This window comes from Microtus ochrogaster (genome assembly GCF_000317375.1).
Source record: "Microtus ochrogaster isolate Prairie Vole_2 chromosome 6 unlocalized genomic scaffold, MicOch1.0 chr6_random_2, whole genome shotgun sequence".
Classification (NCBI taxonomy): Eukaryota; Metazoa; Chordata; class Mammalia; order Rodentia; family Cricetidae; genus Microtus; species Microtus ochrogaster.
In genome coordinates, this window is record NW_004949095.1 from 4347299 (window position 1) to 4364945 (window position 17647).

General features: G+C 37.2%; 1 protein-coding gene across 1 annotated transcript in view; it reads right to left on the minus strand.

The window, feature by feature from the left end:
* Xpr1 (xenotropic and polytropic retrovirus receptor 1) overlaps positions 1-17647 on the minus strand; it is a 158108-nt gene that overhangs the window by 110894 nt on the left and 29567 nt on the right. Inside the window, exon 2 of the mRNA XM_005364008.3 lies at positions 15666-15717. Within this exon, the coding sequence (XP_005364065.1) occupies positions 15666-15717 (52 nt within the window). The remainder of the gene's footprint in view (positions 1-15665; positions 15718-17647) is intronic.

Sequence of the window (17647 nt, forward strand, 5' to 3'; positions counted from 1 at the left end):
AAAGAAAGAAAGAAAGAAAGGAAGGAAGGAAGGAAGGAAGGAAGGAAGGAAGGAAGGAAGGAAGGAAGGAAGGAAGGAAGGAAGGAAGGCTTCATATTTCCACTTACTAAAGCAGTTAAATGCAAACATCTTAATAGTTATAGCCAATCAGGTATACTTGGCATAACTTCCAACTTTGAAATCACTGGACACCACCAACCACATATCCTGATGATCTTTACACAGTACCCTCAAGTCCTCCAAATTCCATACAAATATATGATAGCAATGAATGGAATACAGTAAAATCTAATGCTGAAATTGTAAAACTATCTTGCATTAGCACTTCGTATAATCTAAGTATTCTATTAATATTCCTTTACCACCCCATGACAAGTCTGCAGTTTCAGCACTTGAAGTACTTCTCAGTAATACCTCTATACTGTGAAAGAGCCCGTAAATAATGAGTGACAGGCATCACAGGTATCAGTAAGAAAGGGAAGAAAATAAATGGTGAGTGAGAGGAAAGCAACAAGGGCACTGGGGCAAGCATGAATCCAAGATCTTTCAGCAGAACACAGACAAGAAATAATAAATGGGGGAGGTCAAGACATTAGGAAAAACAGGTGGTCAGGAGAAACAGAAAGACAAAAAAGAGAGAAATGGGCAGACTGGGTAAGAGACAGAAAAAAACAAAGAAAGCAAGGACAGACAGAAAGAGACCGAGCAATAGTCAATGGGGCAGAAACTCAGATTGAAACAGATGAACAAATTGAGCAAACAAAAAAGAGGATCAGACAAAGGTGATACAAAATGAAAAAAGCAAAACCAAGAAATGAGGAAGAGAAAAACAGACAAGTCAATGCAGACATCAGAAAACAACAGGAGTAGCTGAAAGGCAGAAATACCAAGAAAGATAGTGGATTCAGCCTGAGAAAGGGGAAGAAGAAAAGAACTCAGGTTGGGCAAAGCTATACAAGTGTGAAAGCACCAATTTTATCTGATCCTGGAAGATAAGCAGAATCAGACTGTTCAGTACCTGAATAGGAAAAAGGAACTAGGGTGTGGCAGTGGGAGTGGTGGGGGTGAGGGGAGAGCTTCCCTTCCCAACCCCACCACCCTGGGGAACAAGAACTGTACCCATTAATTCGTCATTTAAAGGCATGGTCCCTACAGTTCACTAGTGCATGAAAATGAACTATGAATTATAAAAACCATTGTTAATGACACTGAACTCTGTATGCTAAGTTTTTTTCTAGCTGGAGGGTCTTTTTCTGCATATTACTAGCAACCAGTTTCTTATTTCAGATATTAATACTCTCAGGGAGAAGCTATGTGTGTTTCCAAGAGTTTCTGCTCCAAGCACTCAATATAGTATGCCAATAATTCATTTTCTAGAAAGATTATAACCACATAAAATTATATATGAACACTTTTTAAAAGAGTAAAATAATAAATGATAATGCAGCTTATCTCCAGGACATTATCAGCCTCATATCTCCTTTCACTCTGAGACCAGCACTATTGGAGCTGCATGTTGCTGCATGCATGTGTGTGTTTGTGTGTGTATAACTGTTATTGCTGTTTTTATTTTTCTATCAGATTTTAAAACCAACAAAGAAGAAAGTTGAAAAGACTATAAGCCCAAACATGATTAATGCTGAGGTTAACCAACTTTTTGCAAAAGTCATCTCATCACATTTTATACACAAGAAATAAAACTCTAAAAATAAAACCTTTTCTTTATTGTTCTGTGGATTTTAAATGCATTTTTATTTGAATAGGGATCTTAAAGATCAATTTTTTGCTATTCATTATGAAATCACCATACAGAAACTTAATAGTTTCTAGAATGAGAATTCCTGCCCTCAGAGTCAATAAATCTATATTTATAAGATAGATTATTCAAAGTCCTTTTCTGGAAAACAAAGTGGGGCCATTGTACAGATAGAATTCAACTAGGATTTATCTATTCCAATAATTCTCAAGCTTTGTTGTATAATATAATACCTGAAAAGCTGGATAAAAACATACAGATGCCAAGTCCACAGATTCTAATTTAATCAGTTTTATAAGGTAACATCACACTTCTGATTTGTTTGTTGGTTTTGTTTTGTTTTGTTTTTGTTTTTAGTTTTTTGAGACAGGGCTTCACTATGGTGCTCTGGCTGTCCTGAAACTTACTATATAAACCAGTCTAGCCTTTAACTCAGTGATCTGCCTGCTTCAGTCTCCCATCTCACACAGCACAGGAACACTGGGCCTAAAGGAATACACTACCACACCAGACTACACCACGCTTCTTTTTTAAATTTTCTGGTAATTCTGAATTGCAACCACAGTTAAGTCACCAATTTAATCCATCTTCTTACCTAAAGCAAAATTTTTCTCTAAAATCCATTGTAATAGCTACCCATCATACATTCTGTTAAACCTACTATATATCCATCAATTTAATTTTGGAGCAATTTAAATTTTCTGGAAGTTCTGAAAAGCAAAAATTGCCACCTAGTCCTATTTCTAGTTCACCATCCAAGTTCTTCTAATTACCCATGTATCCCCCAAGTATTCTGTGCTAAGCTTCTTTAACCACTGCTACTCCATGCCTATTCCCATATGCTAATGGCTCATTTCTAGAAAAGTTCATTTTAATCCATGATACCCATTATCATACTCAATATTCCAGACATGAGTTAAGGGTGCTCTACAGTTTTTGCTATTGCTGTTCTATAAAACTTACTATATACTGATGACTAGGACTTTACTCGTGGCTCATACCAGGGAAATAGTTAAATCCCTAGATATCTTTAAATTATATTTAACCATGCTTTCATTCTCCCTTCCTCCAGGTGTTCATAACTTCAACTTAACTCTTCAATCTTATTCAGTTTAACTAATATTGAGCTAGTAATTGTTCTCCAGAGTGACAGACTAGCCTGTAAACATTACCAATTTCTATGATAGAAACAATGCCGTCATATCAAATTTCAAGCTATCAACACTAAATATAAGATTGAAAAGAGTTGTAAACAAAGATCACAAGCTTGTGTGAGAAGGCTCAGGGACTACAGTGCTCAGTTCACCATTTTAGTTAGACATTTCCATCACAGTTTCTGCAAATGCACTTTGAAAGTAACATTTCCTAACTGGCCTCCAAGATTCTGATACAGTGAGTATAGCATGGGATTCAGATACTAGGAAATTTTCAACAATCCTCAGGTATATCTAAAGCATACACTTGGATGAAAACACTTTTGGGGCTAAATGAAACTGTCAATACTCTTTGAATAGAATTTGTCCAGTTAGCTAAGAGTTCCACTAATTATGTTCTCAATCGTCTCACATTTTATCCTCCATAAGCAGAACCTGACAGGCTTGAAGGATCTGACCTGAAATGACATGCCTCCAGCATTTGCCCAGTCATTTAGGAAAACCAGCTTCAAAACAAAATCAGGTCAACAATCACACAACTTGCTTTTGTGAACCAGTATGAACTGCTAGGTGATGAGCAAAATGCTGAAAGCTCAAAATTCGTCTGTTTTAGAAGGGTTACTTCCAGGTAAGAAGTAGAAGCACTCACAAGGTATAAACCAGAGAGTGGAATTTACTGCTTCAAAGTAGCAAACAACTAAAGAGCAAAAACTAGAGGTGAAGTACCTAATTACAGAGAGGAAAGAACCAAAGAGAGGCAAGTTGACCTTCTGTGCCACTCAATCTTGCATGCTTACCAGTTTAGCTACCAGGCATGAAGTCCTGGACTTAGGACATGCAGAGGGATCCACATAAAGCAAGGATCTTTAGCACAGACAAAAGCTTATAGTTGAAAAAATAGGAAAATAAGGGCAAGATAAGTCCAAGGAACCAAAAAAAGGAAGTAAATAATAAAGATCAAAACTCAAAAGACAACTAATGATATAAAAATGTGATACTTTGACAAGATCCACAAAACTCATAACATTTTCTTCATATTTACTAGGAAAAAAGATAATGTATAAATCCCTAATATCAACAAGAAACAAGATCTTTAACTACAGATTTTAGAACCATTAAAAAGACAGTCAGAGGCCAGCTGTGGTAGCACTTGCCTGTAACTCCAGGATTTAGAAAGGGAGGTAGACACAAGAGGACTATGCATCTACACAGTGCAATCCTGTCAAAACAAAAGAGAAACTGGAGGATGGAGCTCAGGGGTATAGAGTGCCTTTGAGGTGAGGGGAAAAGCACTTATTAAAAAGAAAACTGCAAAGCAAGATGATTTGATTAGGAATTTAACACTTAAGGAAAACAATACTCTATACAAAAAGTCTACAACACAAAATAGAGGGAAGATCCTAACTCATTTACGCTACCAAAATTAACCCAATTCAAAAGTGGGGGAATTAAAAGCAAAACAACATAAAACTAGACCAATATATCTTACAAACACACACACACACACACACACACACACACACACACACACACTCACACACCACTCATGCAAACAATCGGAGACGTGGGTGTGTATTCATTCCTTTGGTTGACCTATTATTATTCAACAACCATGACCTCCCCAACTCACTGGACCTAAAGCACAAGGGTACCAAGCACCTCCAGCATACAAAACCAGGGCAGGCGCTTCATGATGCCCTCTTCAGGAATATTCAGGCACTTTCTCAAGATGAGTCAAAACCCTCAGTACCTCAGAAGCCAATACGAACTTGAAGAAGAACCTCAACCTTGTCAAACGTCATACCCTGAGTTCTGTCCACCCAGACCCCAATCTCTGTGACATCCTAGGGACCCAATTCTTAGATAAAAAGGTAAAGCTCAACAAGAAGATGAATGAGCATCTGGCTCACCTCTACACACTGACAGTCCCAGACAGATACTTGTTAGAAATGCTCTCCCTCAGGCAAGACCAAGAGCCTCCAGAGCCCAGGGACCTCTGAGAAGCCGCTCTGTACCTCCAGGTGTCAGGGATTCTTCCTGAGCTCCCCTCTATTCCTTCTATCCCTGTGTCCCTTGATCACCCAGAGAGCAGTTTTTCATTTTTCTTTCAGATTTGTTGAGTATGGGTCCTATTGCATCATACAGGTATCCTCGGACTGTCTCTTGCCTTGGCTTCCCAAGTGCTGGGGTTACAGATCTGCACCACCACAGAGCTCTTTAATCACTCTGGAGTCCTACCCCAAACCTAACCAAATGAAAATAAAACAGAAAAATAAAGATACATCAATAAATTTAATTCATGTTTTAAGAAAGAAAAAATACTTAAGACTGTCTCAATTAAGTATAAGAAAAACATTTGAGCATGTCCAACATACAGTATTGAAACCTCTAAAAGAACCTTCTTAATGACACATACAAACATGTCAATTACCATGACAGCAGCCACTCATCACATTGCCATACTTATTTCTAGGAGCTTATATAACAAAAGTATTACTTTTTCAAGTTACATTCAGGAGACAGAAAACAGATCTGAAAAACAGAGTAATAACAGTAATAGCTGTAGCAATAAATTAAAACCCTATATTGAAAGAAGGGCAAATACATTATAAGAATAGATAATAGTAAGCCCACTCACTTACAAACTCCTTAGTTTTGCTCCTTATTGTCTCATATTTCTTACAAAAAAAATGTTGTGATCCTCTAGGACTAGAAGTTAACTTGACTCCCAGAACAAAAGGTTTGAGAAGCCAGGGTAATTATTAGTCTTGGAGCAAAAGATCTTTTAAGTCCAATCAGGAGCCTTGCTGATCAATAAAATTAATTAGTTGACAGCTATTATGGCCTTGACACAAACCAAAGGAGGCATAATGAAGCTTAAATTACACTGCTACCACACCCCATAAGCTGACAACCTTCTCAGGGAGTCAAATAACATTTAAGTAAACATGAGCATTAGGTGCCAAAACACAACCCAATCCATTATGGAGCTCCTGCAAAAAGCCAAGCATTACTTGGTATTGCTCAAAACTAGATCTCTAGGACTGCACTGCATATGTGGAATGTATCACTGAGTGCTTCCTACCACTTACTCTCTCATCTACCAACTAGTGATTTTCACTATGTAAGCAGTGGTGGCACATGGCTTTAATCCTAGCACTATGGAGGCAGAGACAGGCAGATCTGAGTTTGAGAACAGCCTGATCTACAGAGCAAATTCCAGGACGGTCAGAGCTACACAGTCTTTAAAAATAAACAAAAACAAAATACACACACACACACACACACATATTTTATTATACACACACACATATACATACATACAAACACACACATGTAGCAATATCTATAAAGGCTTTTCTTTGAGGTAGCCTAGTCTAAAAGTTTGGGTAATGGTTTGCAGTTCTCCAGGCTTTGTCGGCCACTTTGTTTAGAGATTTATATGCCATGAATGATATAAGACCATGTCAGCTATTTAGTGCCCTGAACATTTTGGAGTAAGAAACTAGGTTAGATAGAGTCTTAGACGTAGCTCAGGCTAGACTTCTATTTACTGTAGCCCAGACTGGCTTTAAAACAGGATCTTCCTGCCTCCATTTCTAATGGGCTGAGATTACAGGCCTGGGCCACCACATGTAACTGTACACTGTAATTTCATTCATTTTTCTGGTCTCCCTACACATTATATAACATAAGCAGCATTTAAAAATATACGGTAATACAGTATCCTTAAAAAGGACATGACTTTTAGCTGGGCCTTAAAGGAGGAGGAGTTACTAGTGCATTCTATAAAACAGAACTCAGTATGTAGGAATGTTAAAAGACAAAAGTAATTGGTTTGCCCAAAGATCACAACTGTGGTGTTGACTACATTCTCAGTATATGTGAAAGCTACAGAAGCCAAGGGTTATACTAACTATGCCAAAAGTACCATTATTTCTACACAAACACAAATCTGTTTAATAAAATACAACAGCATAAAGACAAAGTTAATATGGCAGGCAACAAAATGATTTGACAGTTCCACAGTTACTAATTTGCTTATGGACAATAGTTTTTGCTTTTTTTTTTGTAACCTGTTTCTTAATTAAAATGGTTTTTGAGACATAGTACCTCTGACATTTGACCTTGAACTCACAATCTTCAAGTCTCAAGTCTCCCAAGTGGTTAAGTTACAAGTATGGATTTTATATAATTTCCTTCTGCCTAAAATCCCATCTCCTCTACTAAGCATTCTCCCACTACTTCACTTAAAAATAAGATGATTTTGTAGTCACTAGATAAAATGCCCATGAAGATATATATTTTCTAATCTACAATATTATTTTATACTCTTAACTTTTTCTGTCATAATATTATTTACCATTGTCATAAGTGAATCATGACATTTTTTTTTAAAGCAAAAAGTTGCTGGAGTCTTAAAAGATAACAACATTTTACTAACACACAGAGATCTGTATTTTTTTATTATAGGAAAAAACCAAAAATATGCAAATAGTATATTTCACCATATGAATTACCTTATTCTGATCTAGTCTTTGTAAAGAAATGCAGTTATTTTTTCTCACACAGTTATTTTTCTCAAAAAGCATTCCTTTATGAAAAACCTAGTGAGAATTTCATATTTTAAAATTGCACAGTGATTGTAGAACAAAACTCTAAAATATATTTATCACACTATGTCAGAGCACAGATAGTTCAACCTGGAAAAATATTCATGTTCCTTGGTATATATGCAAAATTAATTGCATGTGATAACACACCAATATAAATTCAATTTTCTTTTCCAATCCCACTGAGTGTACGTCTTGAAACAAACATATAGCGGGTCAGTTTCTCATCAAGAGCCACAAATTGCGACTCAATCTCCTAGGTGATAAACAATGTTTCACCTCGCACCCTATGACTAAGAAAATGAAAATGTAATCAATATGGGTTCCTCATCTTCCACATTCCAGTTCTAAGGACCTGAGCTTGTGGTTGCTACTTGAGAATATTACTCAACCTAAAAAGTATCGCATTTCAACTAACGCACACTTTTTCAAATCCAAAGTAGACTAACTAAGAATCTAACATTTAACAAAGTATTTTGCTTTTTAAACAGACACACATGTGGTTTATCTTTGTATGTTTTCAGGCATATACATGTATTTATTTCATTTCAATGAACAGCCCAACAGAAATTACATTTTAAAAAAAGCCCAGTATGCAGTTTCTACAGGAAGAAAACCTTCCTGGAAGCAAATAAAAGAGTCAAGATTCCATCATAAATTGGCAAGGTCTACCTGGGTCCCAGGCTAGAATTAGAAAAGTGGGGAAACAGCAATCAGGTACTGACTGTAGTTTCATTTCTATATAAAATTTTAGTATAAATATGGGATGTAAAGCATTAATGTAAGACATATGTTTCAGTGAATATAGTTCAAACTTCTAATAATTATAAACTTGCTATCTTAGTTTATTTTCCCATTGCTATGATGACTCTGACAAATACAACTTAGGGAGAAAAGTTCTATCTGCTGGTGGTTACAGGCTTGCACAGCCTCCTAGTCACAGCCCATGGAGCTTGAGGTGGCTGGTCACATGACACCCACAATCAGGAACAAAGAGGAATGAACACAAGTAATCTAGTGCTCAGTTTCCTTTCTCCATTTATACAGCTCAGGTTATGTCCACAATGAAGATGGGTCTTCTTAACCAGGCACAGTGGTACACGCCTTTAATACCAGCACTCTGGAGGCAGAGACAGATCTATGTGAGTTTAAAACCAACTGGTCTACATAGTGAATTCCAGGACAGTCAGGGATACATAGTTAGACCCTAAATCAAAACAAAACAAACAAACAAAAAAGAATGCGGCTTCTTACTTACATTTAGTAATGTAATCCAAAAGTCCCACATAGACCTACCTGGATGCCTACCTCCCAGGTGATTCTAAATTCTGGCAAACTGAGAACTAATACTAACTATCATACCTGCTATATTATTCTGGATAATGCCAGCATTTGGATTTTTAAAGGATTTAAAAAATTTGTTATTTATTTTTATTGGTGTTTGTGTGTGTGATGTGTGCGTGTGTATATGCCATGGCATGAATGTGGAGGTCAGAGGGCAACTTTCAGGAGTTAGTTCTCTGTTTAACTTTTCTGTGGGTTATAGAGACCAAACAGGTCATCAGGGTTGTATGGTACCTGCTGAATCATTTTGCCAGTCCTAGATTTTTGTTCAATTTTTCCAGACAGGGTTTCTCTGTATTGCCCTCGCTGTCCTGAAACTCACTGTGTAGATCTGACTGGCTATGAACTCAGAAATCCAACTGCTTCTGCCTCCCATGCGCTGAGATAAAAAGTGTGCGCCACCACTGCCCAATTGGATTTTTTTTAATGTAAATTCTGTACTAGCAGCAAATAAATGGTGCTTGTAGCATTTTTATCACATGGTAGATCCTATCCATTCACTATATTTACTTATCTTACATGCGAGCACACATTTTTAATGTTGTCTGTTCTGTGCTGTTCTTATAAGCTAAGAAACAGCACTGTTTGATTAATGGTGATGCTATATGTTATACTAAAGGTACTTGACTCTGCAGGATCACCAAGATTAAAAACCTGCATTAGAAACATTTCATTTCCTCCAGTATCCCATCTATAGTCTACTGAGTTGCATTTATTTTTATAATAGAATTCTGTTACCTATTTATATGATTAGTTAATGTCTACGAATGAGTATTAAATTATCTCTAATTCACTTTCTGAGAAAGAGTAGATAGTTCATCTCTGGAACAGTAATGCTATTTGTTCTTCAAAAGCACTTATTACCAAACACACTGAGGTTGGCAGCATCTCCCAAGAACACACACACAGTTTTCCAGGGACTAAGTCGTTTTCATCTACAAGCTGTCACTTTACACTGCAAATGAAATGAATATGCAATCCTTTTCCAAAATGAGAAAATGAGATGAAGAAAATAAGGCATGCACTTAACTCTATTTCATGACTCGTGGCATCAATCAGGGTTTTATATCCTTTCTAACAGAAGTTAATGAAAGAATAAAAAAAAATCTTAAAGAAATCACAATAGATGGTTTGGGTCTTATCTCAATTTTCAATTCTTAATTATATTTATTTCTTCACGGTTCTCAAAAAATAGTTGCTAGAAATAATCTGAGCATTCCATTACCATCCCCCAGTTTAGTCTTGTCTTACAACAAACTAATCTCAAGCACAAGGATTTTTGAAAACATAATGACAAAAACCACCACCCAAACAGGAAAAGCTACTCTTCGCAGCTGCCCAGGTGAAAAGGTACATTAATATAGCTCCTTCTTTTATAAACGTCAAAGATTTTATTTCTGTGTCATAAAACCTATAAAAAACAAAATTTAGAGATAATGAGACAACCTAATAAAAAGGAAACTGGGGACTATGAGACCAGATTGTAAACATCGTGAAAAAGTAACATATTATGGATGCACACTTCACAGTGACCCTACGCATGCAGAAACTACTTCATGGATTTTAGACATGCAGTTCAACCTTCAGATCTAGGGGCAGAGGTGAGATACAAGAAAATGCCTGAAGTGGGCTCTGTTCATTCAAGCAGATACTCAGAATGAATTATTTACAAGCATACTTTTATCTTCAGCACTACTAAGAGCTCAATCTTAAGGAGCTTAGGGAAACTGTAACACATCTGCTAATCAAAAATAAACAGATCGAAGGCTTAAATGCTCTAACAAAACCATGTATAAGATTGGAGAGGTGGTGAGATTAAAGAAAAAATGTTAGAAAAACACAGAATAGGCTGATAGACAGTTACTTACATCAAGTCAGATAGCTGTTTTAAACTAATAAACTAGCTGTATTTAGCTAAGGTTGGCTAAGTATATTTCCCACCAAGAGGAATGCATTACTAAATAGTAAAAAGGAAAATGGCCATTATTTTTACCTTAATTCAGTATCATTTAAATTTTTAACTACACTGAAGGAAAAAAAAGCCTAACAACTCACATGTGATCTTTCAAATCTATACCTACACTTCACATATCTTTGAAAGGAGATATATCAAAATATTAAAGCACGAAAGAAACAGTGTCCTCCTGCAAAGAAAATATAGTCTCAATAATTTGTCATATCTTGGGCATCAAAACAATATAGTGTCACAAAATTAGGATCTTGCCTCATGTGTTTTACTCATTTTAAAGAAAGCCATTTGTCACTTCAAATTATATCAACATCATAAAACACAACAAACAAAATGTCCGATCATCTAAGCAGGTAAAATCCTGTATTCTAAAGGAGAATGCTGCGGAATAATCCTTCTGTGCATTGTTGTGTTGCTCTCATTGCTAATAAAGACCTGCCTGGCCAATAAGTAGGCAGTATTTTTGGGGCAGCGAGAACACTGGGAGGAAGAAGGGAGGAGTCACAGGAGTCTGAGGAGACTCCATGAGACATGGAGAGAGCAGAATAGGAAGTATGTACACGAGGTAAAGAGGCCTTGGGGCAGACACAGATGAATAGAAACGCATTAATTTAAGTTATTAGAGCTAGCTAAAAACAAACTTAAGCTATCACTAAAGCATCTATAACTAATATTAAGTTTCTGTGTGGATATCTGGGACGTGGCTTGTGGGGCAGAAAAGTCCACCCACAGGAGAAGGGAAGAAAAACAAAACAAATACATAAAAAATCACTACATAAAGAAGCAAACTAGGTTGATTTGTTCTTTCTCCCTAAAGACAATACTTAGGCTTCAAATAAAGGTAAAAATTTATGTATTCTTATTCATTCATGAACCAAGTGAATGTGCAAAGGTCATATATATTTTAGATAATGGATATTAAACAGTAGAAAAAACTTTTTAAAAATCTTGGTCTCAAAAGATTTGTATTCTAGAGGAAGGCACAGTGGCCCATACTTAGAGCGCTAATACAAGTCCAAGCTTGGCCAGACTTAGAGACAGAAAGGAAGGCAAAGCTGGAGCTAGCAAGCAAGTGGAGAGTACAGGAGGTGAAATCAACATAAAACCAGATAGGGCACTTGTGGATCATAATAATACATTTTTAGATTGCATCCTTGGATCATAGGAAGCAACCTTGTGAAACTCAGTGTCTCATGCTTTCTGGAAAACTGTTATTAGAGATCCTATCCATTATATAAACCAAATATTCTTCATAGAGGTCAAAGGAAACCTTTTATTTATTGCTCAAAGTTGACCTTTCCTAAGCAACTAGTATATATCTGCCTCATGCACGTTTAAATTAAAAAAAAAAATCTTGATATTGTGGGTGTATAATGATGTATGTGTGTGGAGGCACATGCCACAACATGTGCATAGGTCAGAGAACTCTGTAGTGTTAGCTCTCTCCTCCACCTTTACCTGGGCCCCAGAAATCAGACTCAGGTCATCTGGCTTGCATAGTAAGCACCCCCTTACTTCTGAGCCATTTCCATGACCCTTTCATGTGCACTTTGAAATTATATTCTCCTTTATCCTATCCTTGGAACCTTAAAAAACTGCAAAGTTCGATCTACATTTAGCTTCTGGCAGCTGCATAAAACCTTATGGTATCTATTTTCTTTTAAAATAAAATTTTCAATTTAAAATAGTTTTAAATTTACCAAAAAAAGTGAGAAAGATAGTACAAAGTGTTTCCATCTACCCCCACCCATTTCCTGTCATGAGCATCTTATACAACAGCTTACCACAATTAATAATAATGTTATATTATTATTAGTCAAAGTCCAAAATTTACTCAGATTTCCTCAGCTGTTACTTCTTTCATATCTACTGTAGTTATTATTATATAACTTATTAGAATCTTATTAGAAGCTTGTTCTGGTGCTACCTTAAATCTTTTCAAAGATTGCATTTAAAGAATTAGACAAATTCACAAATCTTATAAATGTTCTTTAATCTTAACAATAAGCTATAAACACTTAACATATCTAAATAACATAGTACAGCTTTTACTTATTCAATTCAATAATAAACATTTTAAAAATAAATGCCCATTAGATACTATTAAAAACATTCTTTTATATTATATATTATATTCATTTATATATGACAAGATGTAATGTGTAGTGATATTTTGCTTGTAATCTGACAAAGAGTTCAGAGCTAAGCCACTAGTTAGCCACAGACACTAGACAGTGGTGGTGCACACCTTTAATCCCAGTACTTGGGAGCCACATGCCTTTAATCCTAGCACTAGGGAGGTAGAGACAGGAAGGGAAATGGCTGGGAGGAGAGAGGACTACAAGGCGGGAGGAGACAGGAGCTCAGACATAGTCTGAGGTAGTCAGTCTGAGGACAGTCTAAGAATGCAGTCTGAGGACATGATCTTCCTTTTGGTCTGAGCACTGGTAGAGGTAAGAACTCTAGTGGCTGGCTGCTCTGTTTCTCTGATTCTTCAGCCTTCACCCCCTGATAACTGGGTTTTTATTATTAAGACAATTTAGAATTCATGCTACAGTGATGACAAATGCTTATAATCCCAACGCTCAGGGAGCAGAGGTAGAAGGATCCAGTTTAAGGTAGTTCAAGTTATCTGGTGACTTTGAGGTCAGCCATGGCTATATGAGACACTGTCTTAAAAAAGAAAAAATTCCTTGATGTGGGATTCCCCTCTGTATGCTGTGAATAGGTTTTATTACCATTGGTTAATAAAAGGCTACTTTGGACTATGGCAGGGCAGAATATAGGTAGGTAGAAAAGCTAAACTGAATGCAGGCAGAAAGAAGGTGCAGTCAGGGAGATGCCATGTAGCTGCTGAATGAGAAAGATCCCAGCCAGCCACTGAGGAAAGAAGACATGTAAAAAATGAGGTAATGCCACAGTCACGTGGCAATACACAGACTAACAGAAATGGGTTAAGAAGTAAGAGCTAACTACAAATACACCTGAGTCATCGGTCAAAGCAGCTTCTTTTTATTATCCAATGGTAATAAAAACATATTCATGGCATACAGAGAGGAATCCCATATCAATTCCTTATATAAATAAATAACCAAATTATCAATGAATTTAAGAAACCTATTAACTTATGGGCTAATTAATGTCTAGAAGGGTAGTATGAACTAAACTGACATTACTGTAGTTATACAATATACATGACAATCACTGGAAAATGGTTTAAAATTTAGCTTCTGGCAGCTGCATAAAACCTTATGGTATCTAGCATACCTATCCCAAGCATTACAATGCCCATATTCCACCCCATGATCCTATTTCAATTAGTCTGAGACAGGGACAAAGTGTTGCTTTTTTTTTTAATTGTTTGTGAACTCAGACAATTATGTAAATAAAAAGAATCCCTGATTTGCTGCATGTGAGACATATAACTGGTAATCGCCAGTTTAATATAAAAATACTCCTCTCTGGCATCAAAGCTTTTAACTCTATTAAAACTTAAGGACTGTGAGGAAAAGAAAAAGAGAAGACAAAAGGACTTTTTAGATATCATTAAGTCCTAATAAATATTTCCCTTTAAAAATGTTGAAGCTTGAGGCTGGTGAGATGGCTTAGCAGGTAAAAACACTGCTGCCAAGTCTGGAGACCTGAGTTCAATCCCTGCGACCCACACAGTGACCTCTGTGTAAGCATACAATGGCATGTCCCACCACTGCAAGACATAAATGAAAAAAAGTTGAAGCTAAAATCTTGTCTTAGACTTTGTTGATATAGCTTCATATACTGTATAAGCAGAAAAGTTGTATTGGTTTAACTAATTATGGACTAAGACTTCATGATGGATGGATATAAACACTGAGGTGTTGTGGGAGGCTGCTCACTCATTCCCAGGCACCCCAGATTTGAAATAACCACACAGAAACTGTATTAATTAAATCACTGTTTGGCCTATTAGCTCTAGCTTGTATTGGCTAGCTCTTGTTTCCTAAACTAACCCATCTCCATCTCCATTGGCTGTGGCTTACTGGATAAAGTTCCATCTAGTGTCTGGCATCTGTCTCCAGCAGGGCTACATGGCTTCTCACTGATTCTGCCTACTTTCTCCCAGAATTCAGTTTAGTTTTCCCAGCCTAGCTCTATTCTGTCCTATCACAGGCCAAAGCAGCTTCTTTATTCATTAACCAATAAAAGCAACACATAGACAGAAGGACTTCCCACACCACTGACTGACGAAGGCAACAGAAAAACCTTCGACTAAACCAATATGTTTCACAGTCCTAAGATGATGTGTTTGTCAGTTTTGTTTTGGTTTTGGCACTGTGCCAAATACCCAAGACAAACCTTTCAACTCACACTTTCTGAGGCTTTAGTCCATGACTGGCTAGCTCTATTGTTCTGCCATGGCAGGTAGCATCTGGTGGAACACAGCAGCTCAGGGCATGGCAGAACACTGAGAGACTAGAACGGGCTGAGGACAAGGTCTGCCATTCCGGGGCATATTCCCAGTGACTTACTTGCTCCAAATAGGCCCCAGTTGAGCTCACAATAGTGTTGCCAACTAGGATCAAGCCTTTGCATATGAGCCTCAGGGAAGCACTTCATATCTAATCAATAACCGATGACTCGAGAATACAGCACAAGGTTCATCACAACCATCCAAGGTTAAGCGTGAAACAGACAAACAAAAGCTAAAAGCTTTAAAAAGTCATATCAAAACCAAAAAGACATACATAATAGAGAAAGTTATAGTGTTCATTTTATAGTCCAGCATTTAAAATATTTTTCCTTGAAAAGAGGTTTTTCTGTGACTAAACCTAGAAGTTAATTCATCTTACCTTCGACAGAAGGTGCCTGGTCCTGAGCTGAATACAACATATCCTTGAATGCCTATCAGAAAGAAAGAAAAATAATACATGAAATCACAAAATTAAGTTGTACTGAAAGCACATGAGCTAAACAATTCTTTTTTACTATTTAGTAACCATATTTAGTTTTCTAAATTAAAAATTTAGTGAACTATTTCAGGTAACTTTAATAATCCACCCCACATTGTACAATCTTTAATGAGTGTTCATTTATATACTTTACAATGAAAGGGCAACGGAAAATGAAGACACACCTAAAAGATCAAAAACACTCTGGATTAAGAAAAATGTGGGGAATAAAAGAGATTGCGTGAGTGGACTGACGGCGGGTGGGGATGGGAACATGAGCAATCAGGTTAGGGGGGAGCACAGGGAAAAGTACTGAAAGAGACTACTGGAGGTGGGGGCATTTCAGGGTCAGGTAAAAACCTGGCACAAGAGAATCTCCCAGGAAGTTACAGACTTAGCTGAATGACCCCAGCTAAGACTCCTAGCAACAGCACATACATAGCCTGAATTGGCCATCTCCTGTGACCAGATTGGTGCCTAGCCCAATTGTCATCAGGGTCATCATCCAGCAACTGATGGAAACATGCAGACCCACAGCCAAACATTAGGTGGTGTTTGGGAATCTTGCTGAAGAGGGAAAGAAAGGGCTGTAGGAGCCAGAGGGGTCAAGTACACCATAAGAAAACTCATTGAACCAACTAACCTGGGCTCACAGAAACTGAACTGACAACAAAGGAGCCTACAAGGGACTGATCTAGGCACTCTGCATAAATAGAACAGTTGTGTAGTTTGGTCCTCTTGTGGGACTCCTAAAAGTGGGAACAGGGGCTGTCTCTGACTGACTCTTTTACTGCCTTTTGGGACCCTACACCTCATACTGGGTCACCTTGCCTAGCCTTAATACATGGGAGGTGGTTGGTCTTACTGCAATTTGATATGCCATGTCTTATTGGTACTCAACGGAGACCTGCACTTTCCTAAACAGAAAGCGAAGATGAGTGGGTTGGGGTGTAGGAACAGAGAAGAGTGAAAGGAGAGGGAAGGGAAACTGTGGCTGGGATGATAGATAGATAGATAGATAGATAGATAGATAGATAGATAGATAGATAGATAGATAGATAGACTTTTTTTTAAGAAACAAAAAAGAAAAATACCCTTAATGATTGGGTTGGCTCGGTGGATGAAAATATAATCTCAAACCTGATGGCTGGTGTCAATCTCTTGGACTCAAACACTAGAGAGAACCAACTCCTGAAGGTTCTGATCTCCACATGGCTGCATATGAACATGCACACTAAATAAATAAAATCTAGTAATAAAAAGGTCCTAACCACTGGACCACATAGTAAAGTGCAAAAAACTAGAAAAAATCTGTAGCCTGAGCTGGTCTACAAATCATGGCAATCCTGCCCTGCCTCCTGAGTGCAGAGACTGCAAGCTTGAGACACCATACCTAATCCCCAGAAATCTTTCTATTTTAGATATAAATGTGTATTAGTGAAACTCTAAAAAGCTTAGGACTATAAAAAGAGCAAGGATTTTATAGTTTTTCTCCCCCAAATTATACAGTAAATTAGCTAACAACCATATTTAGGTAATTTGGATAGTTACAGTGTAGTTTCTCAATAAGTAGGTTGGGAGCTGGACTAAGAAGCATTTCTCAGGATAGAGATGAGAGACAGCTCAGCAGGTAAGTGCTACTGCTGCCAAATCAGACGACCTGAGTTCAAAGTCAGGACCCACACGGTGGAAGGAGAGAACCAACTTCCCAAGCTGCCTCTTGACTTTCATAATTGAACTATGGCACATGCTTCCCTGACTCCCCCTCCAAAAAAAATAAACAAATGTTTTTTAAAGAGAGAAAGAGTGCTAATTTAATGTAAAGAGACCTTCCCAATTCTTAGTTAAGGGAGCCACCTTAGGGTTGGCAAGAGACTTGAACC